Below are 27,761 nucleotides of genomic sequence, written 5' to 3' on the forward strand. Positions count from 1 at the left end.
GAGCAGCTGCTCTCCCCTGGATTCTCGCCGGCATTGCTTAAATACGAGCCTGTGAGCAGCCGTTAGCAAGATGAGTTCTAAGGTATTGGAAAAGCCTAAAAGAGCTCATAAGGGTGTTACACTTAGCGTAAAACTAGACATAATTAAGCGTTTTGATCGTGGCGAACGAAGTAAGGACAATGTGAGTTTGGCTTGTGGAAGCTGACGAACATGATGTTGAAGAGGTTTTGGCATCCCATCACCAAGAACTGACAGATGAAGAGCTGATGCAATTGGAAGAAAAAAAGATAACAATTGAAACCGAATGAGTAATGATAAAGTACGACTTTAATTTTGAAAGGGTATATCGGTTTAGGGGATATTCGCAGGATGGTTTGAGTCCTTACAAAGAACTGTGTGATAGAAAAATGCGCAAGGCTCAGCAGTCAAGCAAGCCTTCCACATCAGCCACAGCAGACGACGAACCTCGACCTTCGACATCGAGGCGGGCAGAGATAGAAGATGACCTGCCTGCCCTAATGGAAACAGACGATGATGAGATGACACCCCAGTGTCCCACCACCGCAACCCCCAGGCCACAGACAGATACCAATTCGCGGAGAATGCAACGGTAGCCGGGAGGCACACAGCACATCTTTAAGAAAAAAGCTGAAATAAACATGCTAATTAATTAGGTGCCACCAACACGTACTTGTAGGCCCAGATCAGAGACGACGCAATCGGAAATCGGCACTGATCTGGGCTGACAATTACGTGCCGGGCGGCACCTAATTAATTAGCATGTTTGTTTCAGCTTTTTTCTTAAAGATGTGCTGTGTGCCTCCCGGCTACCGCTGCACCCCTGCATGCTACGTGGCTTTGTATCGCTCGACCGCCTGGAGGGTGGGGGCCGCTGCATCACCCAAACTCCAGCTCAGCCTGACACACCATCATCAGTGTGCTCGGCGCTGTCTTCCCGATTCCAGTAAGTGATACTACACTGTACATACATTATTTCTACTTTATATAGGCTGTGTATTTTTACGTGTTATTTGGTATGATTTGGCAGCTTCACAGCTTAAAGGTTACTGGAGAGCGCTTGCGCTGTGTTTTTGCCAACAGCGCTTGGGTGAGATTTTTGCTACAGAGAAAAGTCAGTAATGATTGTGGAAAAGTATTTCTACTTTATATAGGCTGTGTATTTATCGTATCATTCCTGCTTTTACTATATGTTACTGTTATTTTAGGTTTTATGTGTTATTTGGCATGATTTGGTAGGTTATTTTTGGGTCTGCGAACGCCCACAAAATTTTCCCAAATAAATAAATGGTAATTGCTTCTTTGCTTTACGACATTTCTGCTTATGAACCATTTCATAGGAATGCTCTACCTTTGGGGGATGGCGGGGGAAACCTGTACTTGTTATAGTTTTGCTCTTCCTGATATGTACTTTAATCTCAATGGATACATTAATTTGAAAAGGGAAGTGGTGAATGGGTGAGAGGTGAGGAATTGGTTAATATCTGAAGTAGTCTTTAACAAGATCACAAACACTGGCCCCACAGGACGGAAGATGGGTAACTAATCTAGAAGTTTTACTTGTTTCATCATTCTGCATACTTAAGAGTCAGAAATATGACAAAAGTGGAAGGAGAAAATGGTGACCATCCAAATACTTGACATCCAGCTCCACTGAGTTAACGGTGCTGAGATTGCCCTTTTATGTATTAAGCACGTTGGTGCTCCACCACAAGTTTAAGTTCCTGGCTGAGTTCGGACATCCAAGTCGGAAATACACCCTCATTGCCAAAAGTACCAAAACCCAGCTTCTTCAGTGACAAGCTTGACATCATTAACTCCCAAAATAAAGTCAAACCCAACTTCAAGGAAAGAGATGTGATTGCCCAAGGGAATGCACAGGTGGGACCCACAGGTGGAGCAAGGGGCGCTTGGTGGGATGGGTGAGTGGATATTTTAAAGGGTAATTCACCCTCTCAGCCATTTTTGCTGTGTGCTCCTGACTCGTAGATGATCAATACATCCCCACTGTTATTTCTCTACTGCTTCGAGCAGTCACAGGCTGGGGATTCAGTCAGTCAACACATTTTCAAAGGCTTCAGAAACAACCTTTTTGTGTGTCCACCCATCAGTCTCTTGCTGTCACTGAGCTGAGAAGAGAGTGGCTAATTCCGTGGCGGGTATTGGGCCCAGTGGATCTAGGCACAACAAAATGATGATAAGTTCATGAAAACCAGGGCAAGTGCACCCAACCATAGGTTAAGGGAGTTTTCTTCAACACAAAATTTGCATGGACTCTGTGACTCAATTTCACAATAGGAAAATATATGTTTAACAGAAATGGAAGTTTCAGAAGGAAATGTGCATGCAAGTCTTATGATAGTGATTTTGACTAGGTGTATCACTGGGATCTCCTTGCTGGTTGTGGATTTGGGACAAGGGTGTTGTCATTAGTTTCCTTATGCTTTCAGTGGATTTGGAAGATTTTCTGAACGTAGTACTGGTTCCAGTGCTTTTTGGTGGCTGTTACAAGTTGTCTAAATCTCAGCAGTTGGGTTTGAGATCTTGGCCTTCAAACACCATCTTCCTCAGGTGTGTCAAAATTCACATGCTGGTCCACTGAAGGCAACAGTAAATTTTATCAATGAAGTGCTCCTAAAGGGAAGTCAGTCACAGTTTTTAGGGCACAGTCATGGACCATTATAGTTGGGGTTGAGTGGGTTGGACTGGGTGGACATATTGGTATAGGAGCAATAAGCAAAAAACTGGAGGGACTCAAGCAACTTTCTCCATAGATGCTGCTAGACCCAGAGTTCCTCCAGCTTTTTGTGTATTGCTCCAGATTTGCAGTCCCTTGTCTCTTGTGCCTCTATATTGTACATAAACCTTGTTTGATGGATGTTAAGTGTAAGCCCCTTCCTCCCAAGGTTGGTCTCCATAAGCATGCATACGCCAGCTTCCTCTGCATGCCGTAGCTTGTCTACCAAGGTTAGAGGGACCAATGCTCAGGTCTGTGTGCATTCTACCAAAGCAGAGATTCCAATAATTCTGTCATTTAGCACAACAGCCAAGATGTTAGCTGCTTAGTTTGCCTACTCAGAACTTTGTGTGACACAGTATTACTGAGTGCTCATCATCAATCTCCAATCAGCAGATGACAAAATACAATCCCTTCTTGTTAAGGACACACAACCTCTGTGATTTCTGTTGCAGTTAAAGGCAAGATAGTCATGACGTATCATTCTAATGTTAACAGTAAATACTTTTAAAATTAGAACCACAGGCTTTTCAGGTGCGAGAGCGATCAGAAACTGAAGAGAAAACAATCCCAGTGATTGCTCGACTAGGGGTACCTCCTCCACATCTCAACTTCATCTTCACCAAGGCTGATCTAACGTTGACTTGAAACATTGATAACTCCTTTCCTCCCATGGACGCTCTTCAATTCACCAAGTTGCTCCAGCAGACAGTTTGTGGGTCCTGATTCCAGCGTCTGCTGAATCTTGTTTGTCACTGCCTGGTTCTTCTGGCCGTTTCCAGTAGAAGGAAAGGTAGGAAAGAGTGGCCCTTAACCTAAGGGATCAGCACAATTTTTGGTGATCTTGCACACACTTGACCTCCTTCTTGCAGTGACAGCCTTTCAAACACACTGCTGTCACTAAGCAACCTTTCGCTTTGTGAAGACATTTCTTGATAGACTCCTCTCTTCTTGATTTAAAAAGTTGCCTCAGAAAGGCTTTTATCGACACAGATCAAAAAGAACACACAACCAGACTCTACGGTGCACTTAAGTTCTCCAGGCTTCTGATCTTTATCAAAGATAATCAGATTGCTGGTACAACTCTAATTTTTTTTTGTAATACATTCAATTTGCTTTGTAATGGTTGCTTGACTTTTACAGTCATTTAGTTGTCAATGCCTGGATTTAGCATGTAATCAAAAACCTGAGTCCGCATCCTTGTCTTCCTGGTGCTCAGATTAGGCAATAGCACGTTTTATATGTCGAGTGCAGAGCCTACTCTCTCCTTGGCATTACGGAGGCTGCACAGAAAAGAGCCATCAGGCCCGTCACCGAGGCTATGGATCAAGAGGTGTGACCTGTGGACCAATGGTGCTGGGACACAAGCCAAGCCCTAATCAATCCTGGGTGGGTCACCTGGATGAGGGTGTCTGATGTTGAAAGACCCAAAACACCCAATGACCCCAGGTTACATCACTGATGATGTGTCCCAGCATCAGTATCCTTTAGTGTGGTCTCTATAGCCATTGGAATTATCAGCACTGTATGAGCACAAGCGGTTTGTCATGAATGCGAAGAGTGTTTTGGTGTGGGTGGTGGACTAAGGAGGAACTGCAGAATTCAAACTCTTGAAAACTGAAGGTGATACACCAATCCACAGCTTAAGTGTTTTTCTTCAAAGCAAAATTTGATAGGGCACTCTGACTCAATTTCAAATAAGAAAATAGTATTGGCATATCCAACTGAAATTAAACTTTAAAAAAATGAGCATGCAAGCTAATCTTATGATAATGATTTTGACCTCTTGAATCTCGTTTAGCACTGGCAATGTCAGGCGCTAATCATCTGCCAGAGCAAGAGAGAAATCTGGTGGAGAAACCCAGTGGGTCTAGCAGCATCTGTGAGGGCAAGGAACTGTCAACATTTCAGGTCAAAACCCTACATCAGGACTAAGATGTCAGTTGGAATTCCTCCAGCAGATTCTTTGTTGCTTCCAGTTCCAGCATCTGCAGTCAGTTACGTCAGTATTCAGGATTAATATCACCATCAATATGTTGTGAAATTTGTTGTTTTGCAGCTGCAGTACATAATATTTAGAAAGAACTGTAAATTATAATAAGAAATATATATATATATATATATATAAATTGAGTCAGTACTGCAAAAAGAGAGAAAAAGTTAGTCAGTGTTCATGGGTTCACTGTCCATTCAGAAATCTGATGGCAGAGGGGAAGAATCTGTTCCTGAAATGTTGAGTCTGCGTCCTCAGGCTCCTGTACCTTCTCCTTGATGGTAGCAATGAGAAGAGGCATGCCCTGGTCATGCGGGTCTTTAATGTTGGATGCCACCTTCCTGAGGTGCTAGGAAGGTGTCCTCGACGCTGGGGTGGCTAATACCCGTGATGGAGCTGGCTGTGTTTACAAATTTCTGCAGCCTTTTCTGATCTGGGGCAGTGGCCCCTCCATACCAGACGGTGATGCAACTAGTTTGAATGCCCTGCAGAAATCTGTGAGTCTTTGGTGATGTACCAAGAAGTACAGTCGCTGTCGTGCCTTCTTTGTAATTGCATCGACTGGTGTGTACTCCCTCGACTTCTGTTCCTGAGATCCACCATCAATTCTTTGTTCTTATTGACATTGAGTGCAAGGTTGCTGATGTGACACCACTCAACCAGCTGATCAATCTCACTCCTGTACGCCTCCTCGTCACCATCTGAAATTCTGCCAACAATAGTTGTGTCCTCAGCAAAGTTATAAGTGCCATTTGAACTGTGCCTCGCCACGCAGTGGTGGGTGTAGAGACAGTAGGGCAGTGGGCTAAGCACGCATCCTCAATGTCAGTGAGGAGGAAATGTTATTTCCAGTCCACAGTGACTCTGGTCTCCTGATGACGAAGTTAAGGATCCTGTTGCAGAGGGAGGTACATGGACCCAGGTTTTGGAGCTGGCTTATTAGAACTGAGGGTATGAGGGTTTGAACACTGAGCTGTAATCAATAAACAGCACCTCCTGTAGATATCACTGTTGTGCAGGTCACCCAAGGCTGAGTGGAGAGCCAGTGAGATTGCATCCACTGTAGAGCTATGGCAATAAATAAACTGCAGTGAGTCCAGTTCCACGCTTCGACGGGAGTCGATTCTGGCTATGACCAACCTCTCAAAGCACTTCATCCCAGTAGATGTCAGTGTAACTGGGTGATAGTCATTGAGGCAGTTCACTGCTCTTCTTGGGCATTGGTATGATTGCTGCCCTTCTGAAGCAAGTGGGAACCTCAGACTGGAACAGCAAGTGACTAAGAATGTCCTTGAACACACCCACCAGTTGGACGGTACAGATTTTCATCGCCATACTATCAAGGCCTGATGTCCTGCAAGGGTTCACCCTCTTAAAAGGTGTTCTGGCATTGGCCTCTGAGACAGAGATCACAGGGTCTCCCAATCATTTGTCAGAGATGCCCTCCTAATATCACACCAGGTGCAACATACGGAAAGTGTCCAACTCTCAGAGGCAAGGTAACTGGTACAAGTGGTTAAATCAGAGGGTAAGTTATCTATGCAGCCAAAGATAATGCGAATATCATGAGCTTCTTTAATCAGAAGGAGATCTTATGTGTACAAAAGAAAGAAACAAGGTCTTCATTGATTTAAAAAGGAAGACTCACAAGGTGATGTTGTGGACAACAAATTAAGTTCAAGTTTACTGTCACCTGGATGTACACATGTATACAATGGAATGGAACAACGTTCCTTCAGAACACAGTGCGCCCACAACACATAACTCACACTCAGCACATAAAACAAAATATTACCACAAACAAGTTAGTAAAATATAATTCAAAAATGCATGTGAAGTTCCCAGCACAGATAATCAGTAAACAGTGCAGTAAAGAGCTCGCTGTCCGGGTGATGAGACCTTGGTGGTGGCAGAGTATTCACTAGTCTCACAGCCTGAGGGAAGAGGCTGTTACCCAGTCTGACAGTCCAAGTCCTGATGCTCCTGTACCTCCCTGCTGACAGTAGTGGGTCAAAGGGATTGTGGGATGGTGATCCTCTCGGTGGTTTTTACTCCCCTCTGTAGGATCTAGCAGTCCAATGCTCTGCAGCCACTGCACCACACAATGGTGCAGCCAGACAGGATGCTTCTATAGAAAGTTGTTAGAATGGGGGCAAGGAACCTTGCACGCTTCACTCCTCAGGAAATGTGGACGTTGCTGTGCCTTCTTGTCTAGTGAGCAAGTGTTGTACGTCCAGGTTAGATCATCCATTATGTGCATACCAAGGAATTCATCCTCTTTACTTTCTCCACGGCAGAGCCATTGATGTGCAATGAAGAGGGATGACCTGCACCTTCCCAAATTCTACAATCATCTCTTTTGTCTGGTCCACATTGAGACTCAGGTTGTTCTCACACCATTTGACAAGCCTCTCCACCTCCTCTCTGTATGACGGCTCATTATTGTTGCTGGAGAGGCCAGCCGCTATTGTGTCATCAGCGAACTTGAGGATGCGGTCTGAGCTGGATCTGGCAGAGTAGTCGTGAGTCAGCAGTGGATGGAGCACCACTGCTCAGCGTGATGGAGCTTGAGATGTTGCTGCCAACTCAGTCCGGCTGGGGCCTGTCTGTCAAGATCCAGTTACAGAGATGGGTGTTGAGATATTGGACTTCTTCACTAATTGTAACCAGAAGATGAAACTAGACAAGTGCACACCAACTCCCTACTCCCCCCCCCCCCCCACAACTCTGAACACCAGTGCCCCAAAGGGATGTATACTGAGCCCTCTTCTCTGCTCTCGCTTCACCGATGACTGCACTCCTGCTCATGCTATAAACTCAATCATCAAATTTGCAGACAACACAACTGTGATTGGCCTTATCACAACGGTAACGAATCTGCATAGGGTGCTGAAACTGTCTGATCGGTGCAGGAACCACAACCTACCATTCAATAACAAGATGGCAAAAGAAACGATATTTGGCTTCAGGAAGGCAGGAGGTCCCGAACAAGCCCCACCGTTCATAAATGGTGAGGTCGTGGAAAGGGTCTCCAGTTTCAAATCTTTGAGGATGAATATCACCAAGGAGCTCCCTTGATTCGTCGACGCAACCTCGATAGTAGAGAAGGCGCAACAGCCTCTATACTACCCGAGAAGCTTAAGGAGAGCTAATCAGCCTCAAAAATTGCTGGCCAACTTTTATTGACGTGGGGCAGAGAACATACTGATATACAGAATGACAGTGTGGTACTCTAGCTGCAACAAGACAGATCACAAAGCACTCCAACAGGTGATTAGGTGGCTGCGTAGAAGCTTGAGGGACAGTAGACTGTTCCAAAGAGGTCCGTTAAGACCCGTCAGCTGGGCTGCACAATCCCTCAGCACTTGGCCAGGTATGTGGTCCAGTGCCACAGCCTGGCATAAGTTTACCTTGGCTAGGATCCTCCTTACCTCGGCTGTGGCCAGACAAGGTGCCTGCTCCTTAGGGGGAGAGGAGGCTTTTCCCAATGTCACATCATTCATTGTGTCAAATTCTGCATGGAAGGCATTCAGCTCATCAGGAAGGGAGGCATTACTGTGACGCGCAGGGTGGGTCATGAAATCTATTATGGTTTGTATACCTTGCCAAATGCGCTATGCATCCCTCGTGACACAAAGGTCTCCGCGCATTTTCTGAGCGTAGTCACACTTTGCCTTCCTGATGGTATGGGAGAGTGTGGCTCTTGCTGACCTTAGAGGGGTTTCATCCCCCGATCTGAAGGCAGCAACTTGGTCCTTAAGCAGCGCATGAACCTCTGCAGTCAGCCACGGTTTCTGATTTGCCTCGACAGAGTAGTGTTTAATCACAGTAACATCCTCAAAGCACTTTCCTATGTAGCCAGTCACCGATCCCGCATGTTCGTCGATGTTGACGCGATGATTGTAGGTAGGCGGCATTGTCAACACAGGGTGGATTTGCAAAGTTTTCAGTCACCACTACAGGTTTGGATGATTCTTCTGAGACTTCCTCATAATAAATTAGCTGTTGATTTGGTACTGGTTAGTATAAATGTGCGAGCAGAGGGTGCCTTTGGAAAATGTTGTGATCTCTCAAAGACTTCACTTCAATCTTTACATGGTTTCTGTGCTTATGACAATGCATGTCAGTAATCGGACTGTAGTTTCAGAACACCTAAGCTTAATTGGAGGCATAACTAATGTTAAAAGTATAAATGTTTGGGAATGAGGTATTACTATGAGTAAAACAAAATGGACAATTGGCAAGGCTATAAAGAGACACCACAGCTGAAGAGATTCCACTATGACACACTAGTAAGCAAGATTAACTCATGGAAGTTCAACCTAAAAATCATTATCATGGATTACTGAAATTCAGTTACAGTCTCCAGGTTAAGGATTGGAGCTACATCTGAACACAGAGACTGAATTATTTATTTTGAAAAATATAATTGAACAAGTAAACAAGAACCCTACCCTTAATTTACAGTATTTCAGCTAACAAATACTGGCCTGCTGATACGCTGATAAGGCCTTACTAATCATCTGAAAGAGTTCCATCAGGCTGATATTGAATGCAGCCACAGGCCTTACAACAATGAATGAGATAAAAATATGGAAGTTAAGCAGTGGTTCAATGAGCACAAAAATACTTACAGCGGTCTTGCTTGGCGGTAGCTTTTTGTTCCGCTTGGGTCTAGATTTTGTGTAATGCTCCAGTTTCTTTACCTCTTCTGAGGGCAGCTCAGTCATCAAGCTACTGGGTCGTGATGACCTTTCTTGTTTGCTGGAGCTGCCCGAGGCAGGAGTTAAATCTTCAAAATGGACTGGGATCTCCTCCAGGGCCTTATCCAAGTCAAACTCCATCTCTGTACAAAAATTTGACATTAGTGGAACTCCAGAGCATCTTATAACAATATTAAGAAATAGGAACAAGATTAGAGTCTTTGGGCCTCTGATTTTCTCTGCAAGTATATCCCTTCTTACAGGTAAGGAAATCAAGTTTTTTCCATAAAACAAAAGGGCCTGTATCTCTAAATAAATACTTTATCTTTTGAATGCATGTGTTACATTTACCAGAATGAACAGGTTAAAAAATTTCAGGTAATGATTCTGCTATTCTGATTCTCTAGACCCTCCTCTAGACCCCTCACTAGCACACCCCTGTCTCCTTGCTCTTTCCTCTTTCTCCCCAACTTGTTTAACCTTTAATTTTTTCCAGGTCTATTGAACTGTTGTACACAGGAGACTACGGTGTTCAGAATCTGGAACAACGCAACATGCTACAGGAATTCAATGGCTCAGGCAGCATCTATGGAGGGAAATAGCCAGAACATTTCAGGTCAAGACTTTCTACCTGTACTAAAAAAAAAGGAAGATTATCTGAACTGAAAGAAAGAGGGAAGGTAAAAAGTTTTTACCTCTCCTCTTTCTATCGCCCTGCTGTCTGCTGTAAAGAACAATATTTCCAAGATCATCAAGTACCTTCTCTCAAATGCAGCAAAGCTGCTGTAAGTTTCAGAGTGGAAAAACAACTCCAAGGGAAAGGCAGGCAGCAGCAATTACCACTACCAGGTTGCCTTTAGAAGCTTACCAAACTTTCCACTGTCAATTTCAATTGAGAGGGAATGTGGGGAAATTACTCTCAAGAGGGGAAGGCCACCAGTTTATTGACTGACCACAAGGTGGTGCTGCTTTCACATCAACAGCTCCACCTAGTCTCCCACAGGTAGCAAGGCTAACATTTTTTCAAGAGCATTGCATGGCTTAGCAGAAATAAAAATGTCCACTGGTTTCAGTTCAATTTATGCAATAAAATATTGGGTTACACTAAAAATGATTTCCTGTTTTCTACTAAAACTTGATGGTTATATAATTTAAGTGTTTGCTGTCATATGATTACATACATAATTTTTCTTAAAAAGCTACTTAACTATTTATTGGGAGGTTTGCTGTTTTCTGATCATTAAATTTTCCAATATCAAAGAAACATTTAGGAACAATGGTGCATTTAAGGCTAAAATGATCACACATTATTTCCATATGAAAGTGAGATATGTGGATGTATTTACCAAATGCTCTGGAAACAGGGCGGAGCATTCTGCTGTGGATACTTTTCCTCTTCGACTTGGGAGTCATCTGCCATACAAGACACAATTCTAGTTAATTACTGATGGATAACTATTATCCACAAAGCCTTGCATCGTGCAGGATTTCAGAACTGAAAATGAGTACTGGTTGAATTTGTATCAAGGTGCATACTCGCACGAACAATACAACACCATTGTTTGGCAAACAGTTAATTCTTTAACAGCAGAAATCACATCATTATTCTTGTTTGAACACAGTTGCTCTACCTTCTTATTGCCCAACAAAGACCACAATTCAAAACAATACTTCGACACAAGAGATTTTGCAGATGCTGGAAATCTTGAGCAACATGCACAGAACACTGAAGGAATTCCGCAAGTCAGGCAGCATCTGTGGAGGGAAATAAACAGTCGAATGGTTTGGGCTGAGACCCTTCACTAGGACTGGGAAAGAAAGGGGCAAAAACAAGGAGGAGGAGGTGGAGGGAGGAGGAGGAGGAGTAAAAGCTGGCCTGTGTGAGCTGTGACCAGGTAAGGGGAAGGTGGGTGTGGGAGGGGGGAATGAAAGGTGATAATGCGAGAAGCTAGTAAGTGATAGGTAGAAGAAGAAAGGGCTGAAGAAGGAGGAATGAGAGTCACTAGAATAAGGGAAAACAGAAGGGTGGGTGAGTGGGGGGGGGTTGTGAAAACAGAGGGGAGTGGTTTTGCCTGCAAATGCCCTATGGTTGTGAAAGATATATATAAATGCAAATTTTTTCTTTCCTTCATGTGATTTACAAGGACTGAAGATATTTTCATAAGTGCAAATTTGAAAGGGAGGCAAACATACTTTTCACAGCAAAGGAAACAATTCCAGAAACTGATGTCAACAATCTGTTTCATATAAGATGAACTTTTTCTCTTATTCTTTTTTCTTTTATTCTTTTTCTCTTATCAGGCCAAGTTCAATTGATCAATTGTTACTAAAAGTTAGAAGTTTAATTTTGCAATGCCATTGCTAATAGTAGTGTTAGGGCGAATTCTGGAGTTGGGGTATACAGCAAATATTAATTTCACCAGCAACTAAACTTTAGACCTGAACATGGATTGTAGATTGAATTTAAAATGCATCCCTGAACAACAGTTTTCTTGGAGCTGTAGACTGGAGTTAATTGCAAACCAGACAATGCTGATTAACATCCATTTTGGGTGTCTGGAGTATAGGTGTGAAGGAGGAGGTGTTGAAAAGTATATGTAATTCAAAGGAAGCATTGTAGATACATTGTAACTACAGAATTGTCCTGATATTACCTTTGACCTTTAGCATGTAAAATGTTATGTAATATTGGGTCAAGCAGGCCTCTTCTTACAAGTGTGTCAATATGATGCCTGTTGCTCCTTTTTGCTGAATAAAACACTTCTATATTCACAAGCTCCAGAGTCTCCCTGGTGACTTTGTTCACAATTACAAGTGTGGAATTTTCAGTGTACTTGCTTCTTCCAGACATGCTTTCTAATTAAGCACCCCTCCCCACCGTGCCATGCAGAATGCTTGTGGTCCTTTCTTTGTACGCATCCCAGTTAGAAGTTCAAAGTAAATTCATTATCAAAGTACATATATTTCACCAATTTTCTTGCCGTATTCAAGAAACACAGCAGAATTGATGAAAAACTGCACCCAACAGAATGGACAAGCAACCAATGTGCAAAAGACAACAAATTGCAAATGCAAAAGGATAGAGAAAAAAATAATAGATTAAAAAAAAGCAACAAATACCATGACATGAAATGAAGAGTCCTTGAAAGTGAGTTCATAGGTTAGGGGAATGGTTCAGTGACGGGGCAAGTGAGGTTATTCCCTCTAGTTCAAAAAGGAGCCTGATGATTGAGGGGTGATATGTAACTGTTCGTGAACCTGGTGGTGTGAGTGCTGGGGCTCCACTACCTTTTCGCTGATGGCAGCAGTGAGAAGAGAGCATGACCTGGCTGGTGGGGGTCCTCAGAATTGGATGCCACCTTACCGCGGCAGCGCTCTGTGCAGATGTGCTCAATGGTGGGGAGGGCTTTACCCGTGATGGACTGGGCTGTATCCACTACTTTTTGAAGGCTTTTCCATTCAAGAGCATTGGTGTTTCCATTCCAGGCCAGGATGCAACCAGTCAATATCCTCTCCACCACACACCTGTAGACGTTTACCAGAGTTTTAAGTGACATGCAGAATCTGTGCAAGCTGTTACGAAGGCAGAAGCACTGCTGTGCTTTCTTTGTAATGGCACTTATGTGCTGGACCCAGGCCAGATCCTCTGAAATGATAACACCCAGGAATTTAAAGTTGCTGACCCTCGCCATCTCTGATCTCCAATGAGGACTGGCTCATGGACCTCCGGTTTCCTGCTCCTGAAGTCAATAGTCAGTTCCTTGGTCTTGCTGACACTGAGTGAGAGGATGTTGTTGTAGCACCACTCGGTCTATATGCTGACTCATCACCGCCTTTGAATCGGGCAATGACAGCGGTGTCAGCGGCGAACCTAAATACAGTATTGGTGCTGTGCTTAGCCACACAGCCACAAGTGTGAAAAAGTAGAGCAGGGGGCTAAGCACACAGCCTTGTGGCGCACCTGTGTTGATGGAGATTGTGGAGGAGATGTTACTAGTCCGAACAGACTGGGGTCTGCAAGTGAGGAAATCGAGGATCCAATTGCACAAGGTGGTATTCAGGCCAAGCTTATTGATTAGATTTGGGTGGCACGTTTCATCAGGGTGCTGCCTAACACTGTAAAACTGACATAAAACTCAGATAGCATCATTTTCTGAAGAGGAGGAGTCAAGGTGGTACTCAGATGTTCTAGCTAAAATTATTCTCAACACTGATGAGCATTGATAACCATTGTTGTTTATGGGAGCTCAGACAAACTGGCTGTTCCATTTCCTAATTACAACAGGGACGACGCTTAGAAAAGTAATTCATTGTTTTACTGTGTCACCGAAGAGAACTATGGTTTCAAAGGCACCATATAACAGTTTTCCTTTATTTTCTTAAATTGTTAAAAGCACAACAATGGACCTGCATGTTAGGAAAGGGCAATTATATGGAAGATGACTGGAGAAAAGCAGGGAACCATTTTTCAAAAGGTAAACAAATACAGAACTTGTAATGAAATCTCTGAACAAGCATTTTTAATATGCAAAAACAAACTTTAATAATCATTTAACACATGCATTATATATTACTTCATCTTTCATTCTAGCTCATAACCAAAGCAGATTTTAGTTGAGGCTTGCATACAATTCAAAAGCAAATGAGGTTTTGAAAAAAGCAAACTGGCCAAGAGTAAGCACTGCGATACTTACACTGGTACAGCAGAGAGTCTCCATGCAGCAAAAGGAGAAATCAGAAAATGAAGAAAGAGAAGACATGATGAATATGGTTTTGTATTTCAAAAAGAAAGGGCAACCAGCACAAAAATAATTATTCAACATTCAAAGCTTCAGGAGCCACATACAAGGCAGCGAATGATAAAGAGGCTTTGCTGACTAGGTGTACACGGTAACAATGAAAATTATTAAAACATTTCACCCAATATTCAGAATGATTAATAAGGACAGCAAGCTATACAGAACATCAGATGCTGGAAGACTGAGAGAAGCATTAACATATAAATGGAATTCTGAAATTAAATATTTGGCTTAGTCATTTCCTTCCACAAGGGATTGGGAACATTAGCTCATTGGTGCCATTCTGAATTAGTTCATGACAGAACTAGGACTACTAGTGAGAGGAAGGGGAAGTGCAAGACAGGCTGGTAAGTTCATCTTTGTGGAATCTGTTACCTGCTCTCACCTCAGTGAAATGATGTGCTTAAAATGTTATGTCCTGGAAAACTTGTACATAGTTTATCATACAAAGTAATAGATTCTCTACTGATCAGGAAAACTCTACATTCTAATGCATCTACTGTGGTAAGTTTACTCAGTGGGCCAACTTAAGACTGCAAGGGAAAACTGGACATTTTGCCCAGCTTTTGTTGGAACTCGATGCTTTTGCTGATGCTTGTGTGAAGGGAGTGGGAGGGGGCTTCGGGGCTTCAATGTTTCTATCATTCATTCTATGGGGTTCTTGTTTTGTAGATGTCTGTGAAGAGTACAAATTTTAGGCTGCATAGTGTATATACTCGCTGATATTAAATGCACCTTTGAACTCTAAGTAATGCATCTTAAAACATTTTATTCCCAAGTACGTAACTGTAGGCAACACTCATATTTCACACACAATTTATAAAATTATAACAGTAGAACTTCAAACTCAAAGTATTTATTTTTCTTGTTAATAACACCTGAAATAATCTTGCCTCGGCTTTCAAGATTGAGGTTTAACCATCTATATAAATTTAAATACCAAACAATTCCTGACTGAGATCACAAAGTCAAAGAACCACAGATAGCCAAGCAAAAAAAAAGGCCATTTAATCCAACAAGTCTTCCTGGCTCCTCCAAAGACCAAGTTTGTTCCAGTAATTTCTGATGACTCAGCAAACTTTTTCCTCTCAAAATTATTAAAAATAGATTCTCTTTATTTACTTCATCAACGATGTCAATGATTTTGAACATCCCTACCAAATTTCCTTTTAGTCTTCTCTGTCCTACGTCAAATAACCTGAAGTCTACCATTTGTTTCTGAACTTATTTGAATAAATCTGTTCTGTGTATTCTTTAACTCTTCATATCTTTTCGTACCTCATTCAATGTTTCATTTGAGGCTCTACTAGAATTAGTTTTTGATGGCTTTAGTACAATTTCCCACCTTATTCACTTTGAGCCTCTCTTTCACATATCCTGACGACACAAGGTCATGCTGGTCCCCAGAGCAATCTCATCAAGCCTAGTCCCCACTTATTTTCTTGCAGCCTGCTCTCTCTCACACTTGCCCATCAATTCTACCCTGATTTTCCCACCAGACACCTACATGGAGTAATTTACAGAGACCAAACAACCAGCAAATCTTTGGGATTTGGGGGATTAAAAAAACCTCACAAAGTCAAAGAGAAAATTTACACCACCTTCTGCTTGGTTAACCAAGATCTGTGCTGGAGTCTCATTCCTTGTCCTCCATTTAAAACCCTGACATTCAGCACTCACTACCTCTACTCATTCTCATATAATTTTCAGTGCCGAGTTTAACTCGCCCAGCAGCCAGTCTACATCCTCTTGACATCTGCTATTTTCCCCAAGGCTCACTACAAACCCAAGTTTTGCATTGCCAGCAGATTTCGGATTGTGTTCTGCCCCAGCAGTAGAGTCATCCAGTATAGAAGGAGACTTTTCATACCACCAAGTGTGCACTGGATGATCAAATGACCAACCACAGTAAGGCCAATTTACCGTGGCCAATTAACCTACCTTAGAGACGTGGGAGAAACCCAGAACACCTGCAGGAAATCTATTGCCATATATCAAAATGGCTGCAGTCCTTATACTAAACCTCGCAGACTTCCCACGAGTCCAAAAAACAGCAGTCACCGTCACACTGCTCCTCAGTTATGTACGGGTGCTGCTAACTCCCCCTACAAGCAAGGTCTCGTCCTGAAACCGACTACCTATTTATTTCCACAGATGCTGCCTGACTTGCTGAGTTCCTCCAGCACTTTGTGTGGGTTGTTTCAAATAAATGATCCTTTGAGTGGCTGGACTCCTGCTAGTGAACCACACTGCCAAGTTGTATTACAAATTTAGCATAACACTGCTAAATATTTCCAGCAGGCCGTAGTTATCAGAGCAACACTAATTCTGCAAAGTAGTCAAGACTTTGTACTGCCATTACTTCAAAAGTGGCTCATTGGTGGACCTCTACGCGGAACACAACTGTCACTGTTTGGAGGATCGTGTACCACAGTGACCCAGACAGCTATGTTGGTGGGAGTCAGGGCTTTATACTTTGGCTCTTGGTAGTTATCCATGCCAAACAAATCAAATGGTAGAGGCCAGACTACGAGTGCTCCACTGGACCCCCAGGTTTGGGGATTCAGCTCAGGGCTAACAAGCCTTACTAGTAAAACAAAATTGTTACGGAAACGCCAATGAATAATCCTTCTACATCAGAGTGCGATAGCACGCCCGAGCCTCCAGCTGGGACTTGCATGACTGACGGCAGGGAAAACCGAGGGGAGACTACTGACACGATGGAGGAAGCCCTGGGCACCACCAGTGATGGAGGACCTTCACGGCTGCCCTAAACGCCAGCGGCGTAACAGGCCGTAAATAAGTCAGTCATTAGTGGTGTTAGTCGTAGACGCAATTCTGAATTTAGGCTGAATATTCAGCACAACTGTAGCAATGTTGTCAAAGAAAATAAATTCTTATTGACATTACAATGAGAACTAAATGCATCACTTCCAATCTCCAGGAAATTTGTGACCTGAACAAAAGTGCTTTCCATTTGTGACTTTTACTCCTTTCCACGCATGGCAGGTAAAATGCCTAATGCACTTAATAATGAAGTATTCCAAATTATTGCCTCGAGGAATCAAAACCACCATGAAAATACCACTATGATTTGGGAGAATGAATCAATTGTCAACACAATAAATGGTTCCTCATTTGGAGTAATGACAGCAAATAGAACTTAGAGCAGTCTTATTTCCGTCAGTGACATAGAAGTTTCAAGTATTCTACAGTCTTTTGTGTTTTCAAAACATACTTCTAATAGATCAGCATAAAGCTACTATTCAAAAACCATTAATTTGCGTGTCAAGGTTTAAATTAGTCAAACAACGCAAGAATTAAACAGTATTATTTGTACCAAAACGTAATGTGCTTCAATTTAAACAATTTGCTGCTGCCTCATATAAATGCTGCCTTGCTCTCAATCCCTTAGTTACCTTCCAGAACTTGCTGGATTGGCGCAGTAATTGCTTATTAAACTTGTCACTCATATTTAAACATGCAAGTTTCCTTTTAATGACACGGCCATCAGCTCGCTAGCTAAGAAAGTTAACAATTTAAACTATTGGCTCATTCCTGCACATTGTAAATTCGTCTGGCACATTTAATATTTTCCCCAATTTATTACTTTCTTTTGCTAAATCCAAACTTGGATTGTTTTCTCTAGGCCCTAGAGAAAAGGGGTTCCCAATCTGGGGTCCATGGACCCCTCAGTTGATGGTATAAGAAAGCTAGGATCTCCTGCTTTAGGCATTGGAGACTAAGGGACAAACTGATAAAAGTATAGCAAAGTATTTTGTTCTACACAATGAGTGGTCGGTGCCTGGAACACAATGCCTGGGAGGTGAAAGAAGCAGATGCCACAGCAATGTGCAAGGGGCATTTAGAATAATATAAAGCAGCATACTAAAAGTTTTTTCAGTCATATAAAGAGTAAAAGGGAGGTGAGAGTTGTTACTGGACCACTGGAAAATGATATTGGTGAGGTAGTAATGGGGGACAAAGAAACAACAGATGAATTTAATAAGTACTTTGCTTCAGTCTTTACTGTGGAAGATGCTAGTTGTATACCAGAGGTCCATGAGTGTCAAGGAGCAGGAGTGAATGCCATTGCAAAGGAAAAAGTGCTAGGCAAACTGAAAGGTCTTAAGGTGGATCAGTCACCTGGGCCGGATGGACTACATCCCAGAGTCCTGAGAGAGGTTGCTGAAGAGATAACAGATGCATTAGTCATGATCTTTCAAGAATCACTTGATCCTGGCATGGTCCCTGAGGAATGGAAAATTGCAAATGTCACTCCACTCTTTAAGAAGGGAGGAAGGCAAAAGTAAGGAAGTTATAGGCCAGTCAGTCTAACCTCAGTGGTTGGGAAAGTGTTGGAGTCTATTACTGAGGATGAGGATACAGGGTACTTGGAGAGTAATGATAAAGTAAGTCAAAGTCACCATGGATCCTGTAAAGGGAAGTCTTCTCTGACAAATCTGTTAAGGGTTCTTCAAGGAATAAAAAGCAGAGTGGACAAAGGAGTCATTTACTTTTCAAAGTGGATGCCCTTTACTTGGATTTTCAGAAGGCATTTGATAAGGAGCTACACATGAGACTGCTTATCAAGATACAATCCTATGGCATTACAGGAAAGATACTGGCATGGATAGAGGAACGGCTGATAGGCAGGAGACAGCAAATGGGAATAAAGGGGGCCTTTGCTGGTTGGCTGACTAGTGACATTCATCAGGGTCAGATTAGGACAGCTATTTTTCACTTTGTTTGTCAATGATTTGGATAATAGAATTGTTGGCTTTGTGGCAAAGTTCTGCAGATGATATGAAGATAGACGGAGGGGTAGGTAGTGCTGGGAAAGCAATGTGATGCAGCAAGACTTAGACAAATTGGAAGAATAAGAACATAATAAGACCATAAGAAACAGCAACAGAAGTAGGCCATTTGGCCCATCGAGTCTGCTCCACCATTCACTCATGTGCTGATCCAATTCTTCCAGCCATCCCCATTCTCCTGCCTTCACCCCATACCCTTTGATGCCCTGGCTAATCAAGAACATATCTATCTCTGCCTTAAATGCACCCAATGACTTGGCCTCAACAGCTGCTCGTGGCAACAAATTCCACAGATTTACCACCCTCTGACTAAAGTAATTTCTCCGCATCTCTGTTCTAAATGGACGTCCTTCAATCCTGAAGTTATGCACTCTTGTCATAGAATCCCCTACCATGGGAAATAACTTTGCCATATTTAATCTTTTCAGTCCTTTTAACATTCAGAATGTTTCCAAGAGATCCCCCTCATTCTCCTGAACTCCAGGGAATACAGCCCAAGAGCTGCCAGACGTTCCTCACACAGTAACTCTTTCATTCCCGGAATCATTCTTCTGAATTTTCTCTGAACCCTCTCCAATGTCAGTACATCCTTTCTAAAATAAGGAGCCCAAAACTGTACACAACACTCCAAGTGTGGTCTCATGAGTGCCTTATAGAGCCTCAACATTACACCCCTGCTCTTATGTTCTATACCTCTAGCAATGAATGCCAACGTTGCATTCACCTTCTTCACAACCAACTCAAACTGAAGGTTAACCTTTAGGGTATCTTGCACAAGGAATCCCAAGTTCCTTTGCACCTCTGCATTTTGAATTCTCTCCCCATCTAAATAATAGTCTGCCTGTTTATTTCTTTCACCAAAGTGCATGACCATACACTTTCCAACATGGTATTTCATTTGCCACTTCTTTGCCTATTCCCCTAAACTATCTAAGTGTCTCTGCAGGCTCTCTGTTTCCTCAACACTACCCGCTCCTCCATCTATCTTTGTATCACCGGCAAATTTAGCCACAAATCCATTAATACCGTAGCCCAAATCATTGACATACATCGTAAAAGGCAGCAGTCCCAACACTGACGCCTTTGGAACTCCACTGGTAACCGGCAGCCAGCCAGAATAGGATCCCTTTATTCCCACGCTGTTTTCTGCCAACTAGCCAATGCTCCACCCATGCTGGTAATTTCCCTGTAATTCCATGGGCTCTTTATCTTGTTAAGCAGCCTCATGTGTGGCACCTTGTCAAAGGACTTCTGAAAATCCAAGTACACCATGTCTACTGCATCTCCTTTGTCTACCCTGCTTGTAATTTCCTCAAAGAGTTGCAGTAGGTTTGTCAGGCAGTACTTTCCTTTCAGGAAACTATGCTGGCTTTGGCCTATCTTGTCATGTGCCTCCAGGTATTCCATAATCTCATCCCTAACAATCGATTCCAACAACTTCCCAACCACTGATGTCAGGCTAACAGGTCTATAGTTTCCTTTTTGCTCCACCCTTCTTAAATAGCGGAGTAACATTTGCAATTTCCCAGTCATCCGATAGAATGCCAGAATCTATCAATTCTTTAAAGATCATCGTTAATGCCTCCACAATCTGTCCAGCTACTACCTACAGAACCCAAGGGTGCATTCCATCAGGTCCAGGAGATTTATCCACCCTCAGATCATTAAACTTCCTGAGCACATTCTCGGTCGTAATTTTCACTGCACAAGCCTCACTTCCCTGTCACTCTTGAGTGTCCGGTGTACTGCAGACCTCTTCCATTATTAAGACTGATGCAAAATACGCATTCAGTTCCTCTGCCATCTCTGCATCTCTTATTACAACATCTCCAGCGTAATTTTCTATTGGTCCTATATCTACCCTCAATTGTCCTTTACCCTTTATTTAAGGTGGGGGCTTATATGGGAGGCAGGGTTTGAGGGTCGGCACAACATTGTGGGCCGAAGGGCCTGTATTGTGCTGTACTATTCTATATATTTAAAAAAGCTTTTAGTATCTTCTTTGATATTAGTCACCAGCTTCCTTTCCTAATCATCTTTTCCTTCCTAATGACCTTCTTAGTTTCCTTCTGCAAGCTTTTAAAAGCTTCCCAATCCTCTATCTTCTCACTAGCTTTGGCTTCCTTGTATGCCCTCTCTTTTGCCTTTACTATGGCTTTGACTTCACTTGTCAGCCACGGTAGTGTCCTTCTTCCCTTTGAAAATTTCCTCTTATTTGAAATATATCTGTCTTGCATTTCCCTCATTTTTCACAGAAACTCCAGCCATTGCTGGTCTGCTGTCGTTCCTGCAAATGACCCTTTCCAGTCAACTCAGCCAGTTCCCCTCTCATGCCATTGTAGCTTCCTTTATTCCACTGAAATACTGAGACATTGGATTTTATTTTTTCCCTCTCAAATTTCAATGTGAAATCGATCACATTGTGAGCACTGTTCCCTAAGGGTTCCTTAACCTTAAGCTCTCAGATCATCACAATACCCAATCCAGCACAGCCGATCCCCTAGTGGGCTGAACACAAGCTGTTCTAAAAAGCCATCCCTTAGACATTCTACAAATTCTCTCTCGAGGTCCAGTACTGACCTGGTTTTCCCAAACCACTTTCATGTTAAAATCCCCAAAGATTATCATGACATTGCCTTTTTGACATGCCTTTTCTATCTCCTACTGTAATTTGTAATCCACATCCTGGTTGCTGTTTGGAGGCCTGTATACAACTGCCATTAGGGTCATTTTACGCTTGCCATTTCTTAACTGAACCCACAGAGACTCTACACGTCCCGATACTATGCTATCTCTTTCTAATGATTTAATATTATTTCTTGTACACAGAGCCACACCTCCCCCGCTGCCTACTAAGCTATCTTTCCGATACACCATAGATCCTTGGACGAATGTCCTTGGAATGGGCAAATAAGTGGCAGTTGGAATACAGTGTTGGGAAACATATGACAATGCATTTTGGTAAAAGGAGCAATCGTGTGGATTATTATCTAAATGGGGAGAAAATTCAAATGTCTGAGGACTGAAAAGTCCTCGAGCAAGACTCCCAGAAGCTTCATTTACAGGTTGAGTCTGTGGTAAAGAAGGCAAGTGCAATGTTGGCATTTATTTCAAGAGGAAAAAAATATAAAAGCGAGGAGATAATGCTGAGCCTTTATTAGACACTAGTCTGGCCACACTTGGAGTATTGTCAGCAGTCTTGGGCCTCATGACTTAGAAAGGATGTGTTGTTGTTGGGAAAAGTCCAGAGGAAGTTCATGAGGATGATTCTGGGAATGAAGGGGTTAACATACAAGGAGTGTTTGGCAGCTTTGGGCCTGTACTCAACGGAACTCAGAAGAAAGTGTGGGGATCTTATCGAAACCTACCGAATGTTGAAAGGACTAGACAGGGTGGATGTGGAAAGGATGTTTCCTATGGTGGGGGTATCCAGAATTAGAGGGTACAGCCTTAAAACTGAGGGACAACCTTTCAGGTAAGGAGGAATTTTTTTGGCCAGGGAATAGTGAATCTGTGGAATGCTCTACCACAGACTGCGATGGAGGCCAAGACTGTGGGTATATTTAAGGGGAAAGTTGATAGTTTCCTGTTAGGTCAGGGCATCAAAAGATATGGCGAGAAGGCAGGTGTGTGGGTTTGAATGAGATTTGGGATCAGCCATGATGGAATGGCTGAATGGCCGAATTCTGTTCCTATGCCTTATAGAAACACATCTCAACCGGCAGGGAGTAGGGGATGTCAGATTGGCATCAGGGCTGGCATTGGCATGGTGACGGGTAGGGCCTGTCCCTGTGCTGCAATATTCTATGGTTGATGTTCATGGGTTAAGGAGACAGACCAGTGACACTTTTGTTCATGATCTCTCAGATGCCCTCCACCCTCACTGCTACACTATACTGTCAGTAGGTATGGCTTCAAACACTGCAAGAACTAAGAACAGAATTTCACAAGATTTGCAAGATGAGCCTAAGGCTTGTAGAATGAGCAGTTCATTATTAGTATGGGTCTGTTGTCAATAATCAAGAAATAATAAAAACCAAGGTGAAGGGAAACAGCTGGCAAAATTCAAAACAACACAAAGTTCACCGCACAACCAATCACTGATGAGATTTCCTCCACACATCACAACTGTGTTTCCAAATGGCGACCAATCAGCTGACTGAAAAGTATATAAAGGTCAAGCATTTGGAGGACACACACAATCAACAGCGCACTGATGATGTCTCCTCGTATGGTGAAGGAACGTTTGCAAGTAAATTGCCAAGATTAGAGAACAACTTAACCCAAGCATAACTTGCTATGTTGGACTGAAACACGAAGGAATAAATTAAACTGCCCATGAACAGGTTTGTGAAACTGAGAAGCGTTTTCATTAATGTTACTTCTTTTGCTGTCTGTAGCTGATGTGATGGCCTGGGCTTTAAACTGCTAATTGAAAGCAGCTCGTATTACTTAATCAGTCTGATGGCACTGTGACTGATGTTGTATTTGGTAGCTGGAAGAGGAGGCTGTACTTTAACTGAGCATTAGCAACCCGAGTGATGGGTTCTTTCATGCAGTGTTCTGGAGACACAAGAGACTGCAGATCCTGGAACCTTGTGAACCAAGTTATCTCCTGGGAGAGCTCAGCGGGTTGAGCAGCATCACTGGGGGCAGGGAGGGAGAAGGATTTTGGGGGGGGGAGGAGGGAGGGGGAGAAGGAGGGAGGGGGGAGAAGGAGGGGTGGGGGAGAAGGAGGGAGGGGGGAGAAGGAGGGAGGGGGGAGAAGGAGGGAGGGGGGAGAAGGAGGGAGGGGGGAGAAGGAGGGAGGGGGGAGAAGGAGGGAGAGGGGAGAAGGAGGGAGAGGGGAGAAGGAGGGAGAGGGGAGAAGGAGGGAGAGGGGAGAAGGAGGGAGGGGGGAGAAGGAGGGAGGGGGGAGAAGGAGGGAGGGGGGAGAAGGAGGGAGGGGGGAGAAGGAGGGAGGGGGGAGAAGGAGGGAGGGGGGAGAAGGAGGGAGGGGGGAGAAGGAGGGAGGGGGGAGGAACTGCAGCACTGCGAACCTGATATACAGTAAGGTTTTAATATAAAGTGAAGACAAGTCCTCTTTCCTCTTACACATACTGCTCGACTCACTGAGTTCGCCCAGCTGGTTGTTTGTTGGTTCATACAATGTTATATCTTCCAAACGACAACACTTAATAATAAAGAAGGCAACTAAGTGATGTAAAATGCTGTTAATTCAGAATTAAATCAATAGCAATGGAAAAGTAGGTTTCAAGTGATGGAGTCCTTGTGTATTTATTGACCAGATTTATGCCTTGCTTCATTACCTAACACCAAGCAAATGGAGAGAGAAAACATCACTTAAAAATACATATTTCAAGTTCACAATAGAGAACAGATTTACACCTAACCAAATGGAGTGTGGGTTGGTTGAGATTAATAAGTGATAAGACATCAAAAAGCATCCATTAAATCAGCTCAGTATCCCCCTTCTCAACAGGATGGCCTCCTGAGATCATGGAAAATCTGTGGATTATTCAGAAAAGAAATGCTCTAACCACAAAGGCAAGTCCTGAGGGAATGCTGATGCTCATATCATGCAACAATTGTAGCTAGCTAAAAGTAACAATGGAAACAGAATCAGGCCATTGTCTTTTAAGTGGAAAAGAATTTCATGACTTCATTCCAAGTTACTTTTCTTGAATTTTAAGAACATCCTCTCTAGTTCTTGATTCCTTTACAAGAAAAAGAATTTCCTCCTGCATATTCTACCTAACCCTTCATCATGCATACACAAAGAAATAAAGCCAAACTGTGGACGTGATTATTAAAACTGGAAATACACTCATCTAACTCAACTCCCACTTTAACACGTCTCCAACCCAGCAGTTTCCATACATATTTTAACTGTTAAGAATTGAAAACCTTAGCACCATTGCAGTGTGATAAGCAAACCAACCATCTGCAACCTCAATGACCTCATCACGTACAAGGACAACAATGTGGATAGATGAGGACCACTGAGGACATTGTACTGTGATTAATGCTCCAAGGACCACATACGTTTCTTCACACTAAAGGAAATGTTCTCTGGGAGATACACTCTACACCCTGAGAATTCTAGCAACATAAGACTATTTAATTATTTAAACACTTGAACAAAATTAATGTACATTATAACAAAACTACCTTAAAGTTTGTGGCCAGTGGTGAAATTATAGCACAAAGTAATCTGCCTGCAAGGAAGCCAAGGGTAACTTCTCATATAAATATACACACACAAAACTGCTTTAAGGGTCAAGGCACATACTGCCTGTGCGCATGCGCCAGTCGTGCACGCAGCCGGTTACAGTTGCTCCGTAATTTCTTACTTTTAAACTTTTTAGCTTAGTTACTTGTTGTATTTTTTTTCTCTCACGGTAACACGTCGAAGCTGCACCCTCTCTAACATGCTGCTGGAGAGAGTGTTACTTGTTTTTTTAGCGCTAGAATTAGTTTAACCAATTTCCCCCGGGATCAATAAAGTATGACTATGACTATAAATTAAAATATTCCATCAGCTTAGAATAATGAACACAGTACTCTTCTTTAAATAGAGACATGCATCGAACATAAACACTGCACTACAGAATCTGTCTGTCTTTATAACAAACCAGAATTTGCAGTTCCAACTCTGAAACTGTCAATACACTAGTTAACAAATAAAAATTTCTTCTTATTCTTGAGATAATATTCAGCTTTTAAAAATAATAATAGAAATAACACTCTGGTCAATTTGTTCACCATTTTAAAATTACTTGAGGCTCTTAAACATTAGTTGTGGAGGAATGTCAAATACAAACACCCTGACACCAATTTCCAAACATGCATTTGGACCCTGGCTATGTCTTGGGCAGCAACATCAGCAAGAATCATTCTGATGTTTTGACATACAGTTCTTTAGTTGCCAAATTTAATTAAATGAGGCTCAAATATGGAAAACTTGAGCTACAAAATTGGGATCAATCAGAAGCAAATATGCTGTTTGATGTATTTCTTAATATAAAAGTACACTTAGTTATAAATTTTGCCACTAAAATAAGAGTGAACTGCAAACTGTATCAGTCGCCCATGATGTATCAGGAGAGGTTGCTGTTTGAGCTCCACACTCTAGTTCTCCATTAATCAGTCGCTGGGGGCCACAATCATCTCTAACTTTACTGAATGACTATCCTTCTTCTCCAAGTGTGGCTGGGAATAATGGCAGCAGTGTCAACAGGCCGAGGGTCTCCATTTTTAATGGGTACTGTATTTCTTAAAAAAAAAAGAAGTGCACTGCAAACTATAAAAGGTTAGTTTATTTGAATACTTTCCCCAAGTATTCAAATAATCCATGAGAACTCATGTTGTTGTGAGAGTGTGTAGTTATTAGTGGGTCCTACTGATATAACTGGATATCAGGATCTTACCGATGTATAGCACTGCAGTAGATAAATCCATCCCTTCACCCTCTCACCAGGATAGTATTGATCAAAACTGCAAGTGCATGTATTTTCAGTATCCAAGCACTGTAACCAGCCTCACTGAAGGCAAACAGTGCGAATTAACAGGAATACACTCAGCACTGACTTTTTAAAAAAAATTCTAATACTTGGTTTTTTTTGGATTAAACACTCCCAGCATTGGGTATAATAGACATGACGCGCAAAGGATTTGATTCATGAAGTTATCAGCTTACCATACAAGTATCAAGTTCCTCCAGCCTCTCCAATTCTGTCAGCTCCTCAGCAGTGACAGTGAGTCGCTTTGTTGTCTTCTCCTCCAGCACTTCTATTTCTGTGGACTCCTGTCGTGGCAGTGGCTTTCCACGCTTTGTCAGATGGTTGGCCTATTGCATGAATCGAGAGCCAATATTCCATGAGGAAGAAGTACTAAGTACTGCCACTTGCAAATTATTTTGTGCCATGTTTGGAACAGAATGATTCTTGCATGATAATTATGGAATCAGACAGATTACTACTTACTATTACTAGAAAAAAAACTTCAGCTCTTTTTTAAGAAACTCCTCCAAGCAAGTTATATCTAAGAAAAGGGAAGATGCTTCTTTATAAAGTCCGAAATGGTAAACAGCTTGAAAGGTGTCAATGTCTGAAATGTTCTAACGTTTTGCCATTTGAATCCCACACGAAGGTAGCTATCACAAAGTATTTCTTTCAGCAAGGTATAGACTCATGAGGATGAGATTACTGCATAAGTAACTCTCTTGTTGGAGAAAAAGGAAACGCCCAGCAAGAAGAATGTACTAAAGAATTTGTGTTGGCTGTCATGCACTACAAAGGGTTAGAGTATTATTTGAAACAGCAGCCTCATCCCAGACGAAAGTAGCTTTGCAGCAACTGGTCAGGGAGGGGTGACTTCAGGTTGTTATGACACTTGGAATGCAGTTTTGAATTCTACTTATCTTAAACAGCCAAAATTGAAGCATATAACTTAAAAACGTAAGGAGTAGGAGCAGGAACAGCAACACCTGGCCCTTTGAGTCTGCTTCACCTTTGAATAGGGTCACAGCTGATCTGCCTGTAGACTCAGCCCTACCTACCTGCCTCTCCCCCTTGATTCCTCAGCTTTGTAAAAATCTTTCTAACAGGGTCTTTAAGATATTTTTAGCAATCACAAGATCCTGCTATACATTAAGAACTTAAAGTGCCGTGGGTCTACTGCGGAGGGAAAAAA

General features: G+C 42.5%; 1 protein-coding gene across 4 annotated transcripts in view; it reads right to left on the minus strand.

Moving 5' to 3' along the window:
• The window catches only part of LOC140212608 (F-actin-uncapping protein LRRC16A-like), a 345,618-nt gene that overhangs the window by 42,132 nt on the left and 275,725 nt on the right, over positions 1-27,761 (minus strand). For all 4 annotated transcript variants that reach the window (XM_072283616.1, XM_072283615.1, XM_072283613.1 and 1 more), the window contains 3 exons: positions 26,767-26,916; positions 10,798-10,864; positions 9,383-9,594 (listed from right to left, as the gene is read on the minus strand). In XM_072283616.1, coding sequence (XP_072139717.1) covers positions 9,383-9,594; positions 10,798-10,864; positions 26,767-26,916 — 429 coding nt within the window. The remainder of the gene's footprint in view (positions 1-9,382; positions 9,595-10,797; positions 10,865-26,766; positions 26,917-27,761) is intronic.

Source organism: Mobula birostris, chromosome 19, assembly GCF_030028105.1.
Source record: "Mobula birostris isolate sMobBir1 chromosome 19, sMobBir1.hap1, whole genome shotgun sequence".
NCBI classification, from domain to species: domain Eukaryota; kingdom Metazoa; phylum Chordata; class Chondrichthyes; order Myliobatiformes; family Myliobatidae; genus Mobula; species Mobula birostris.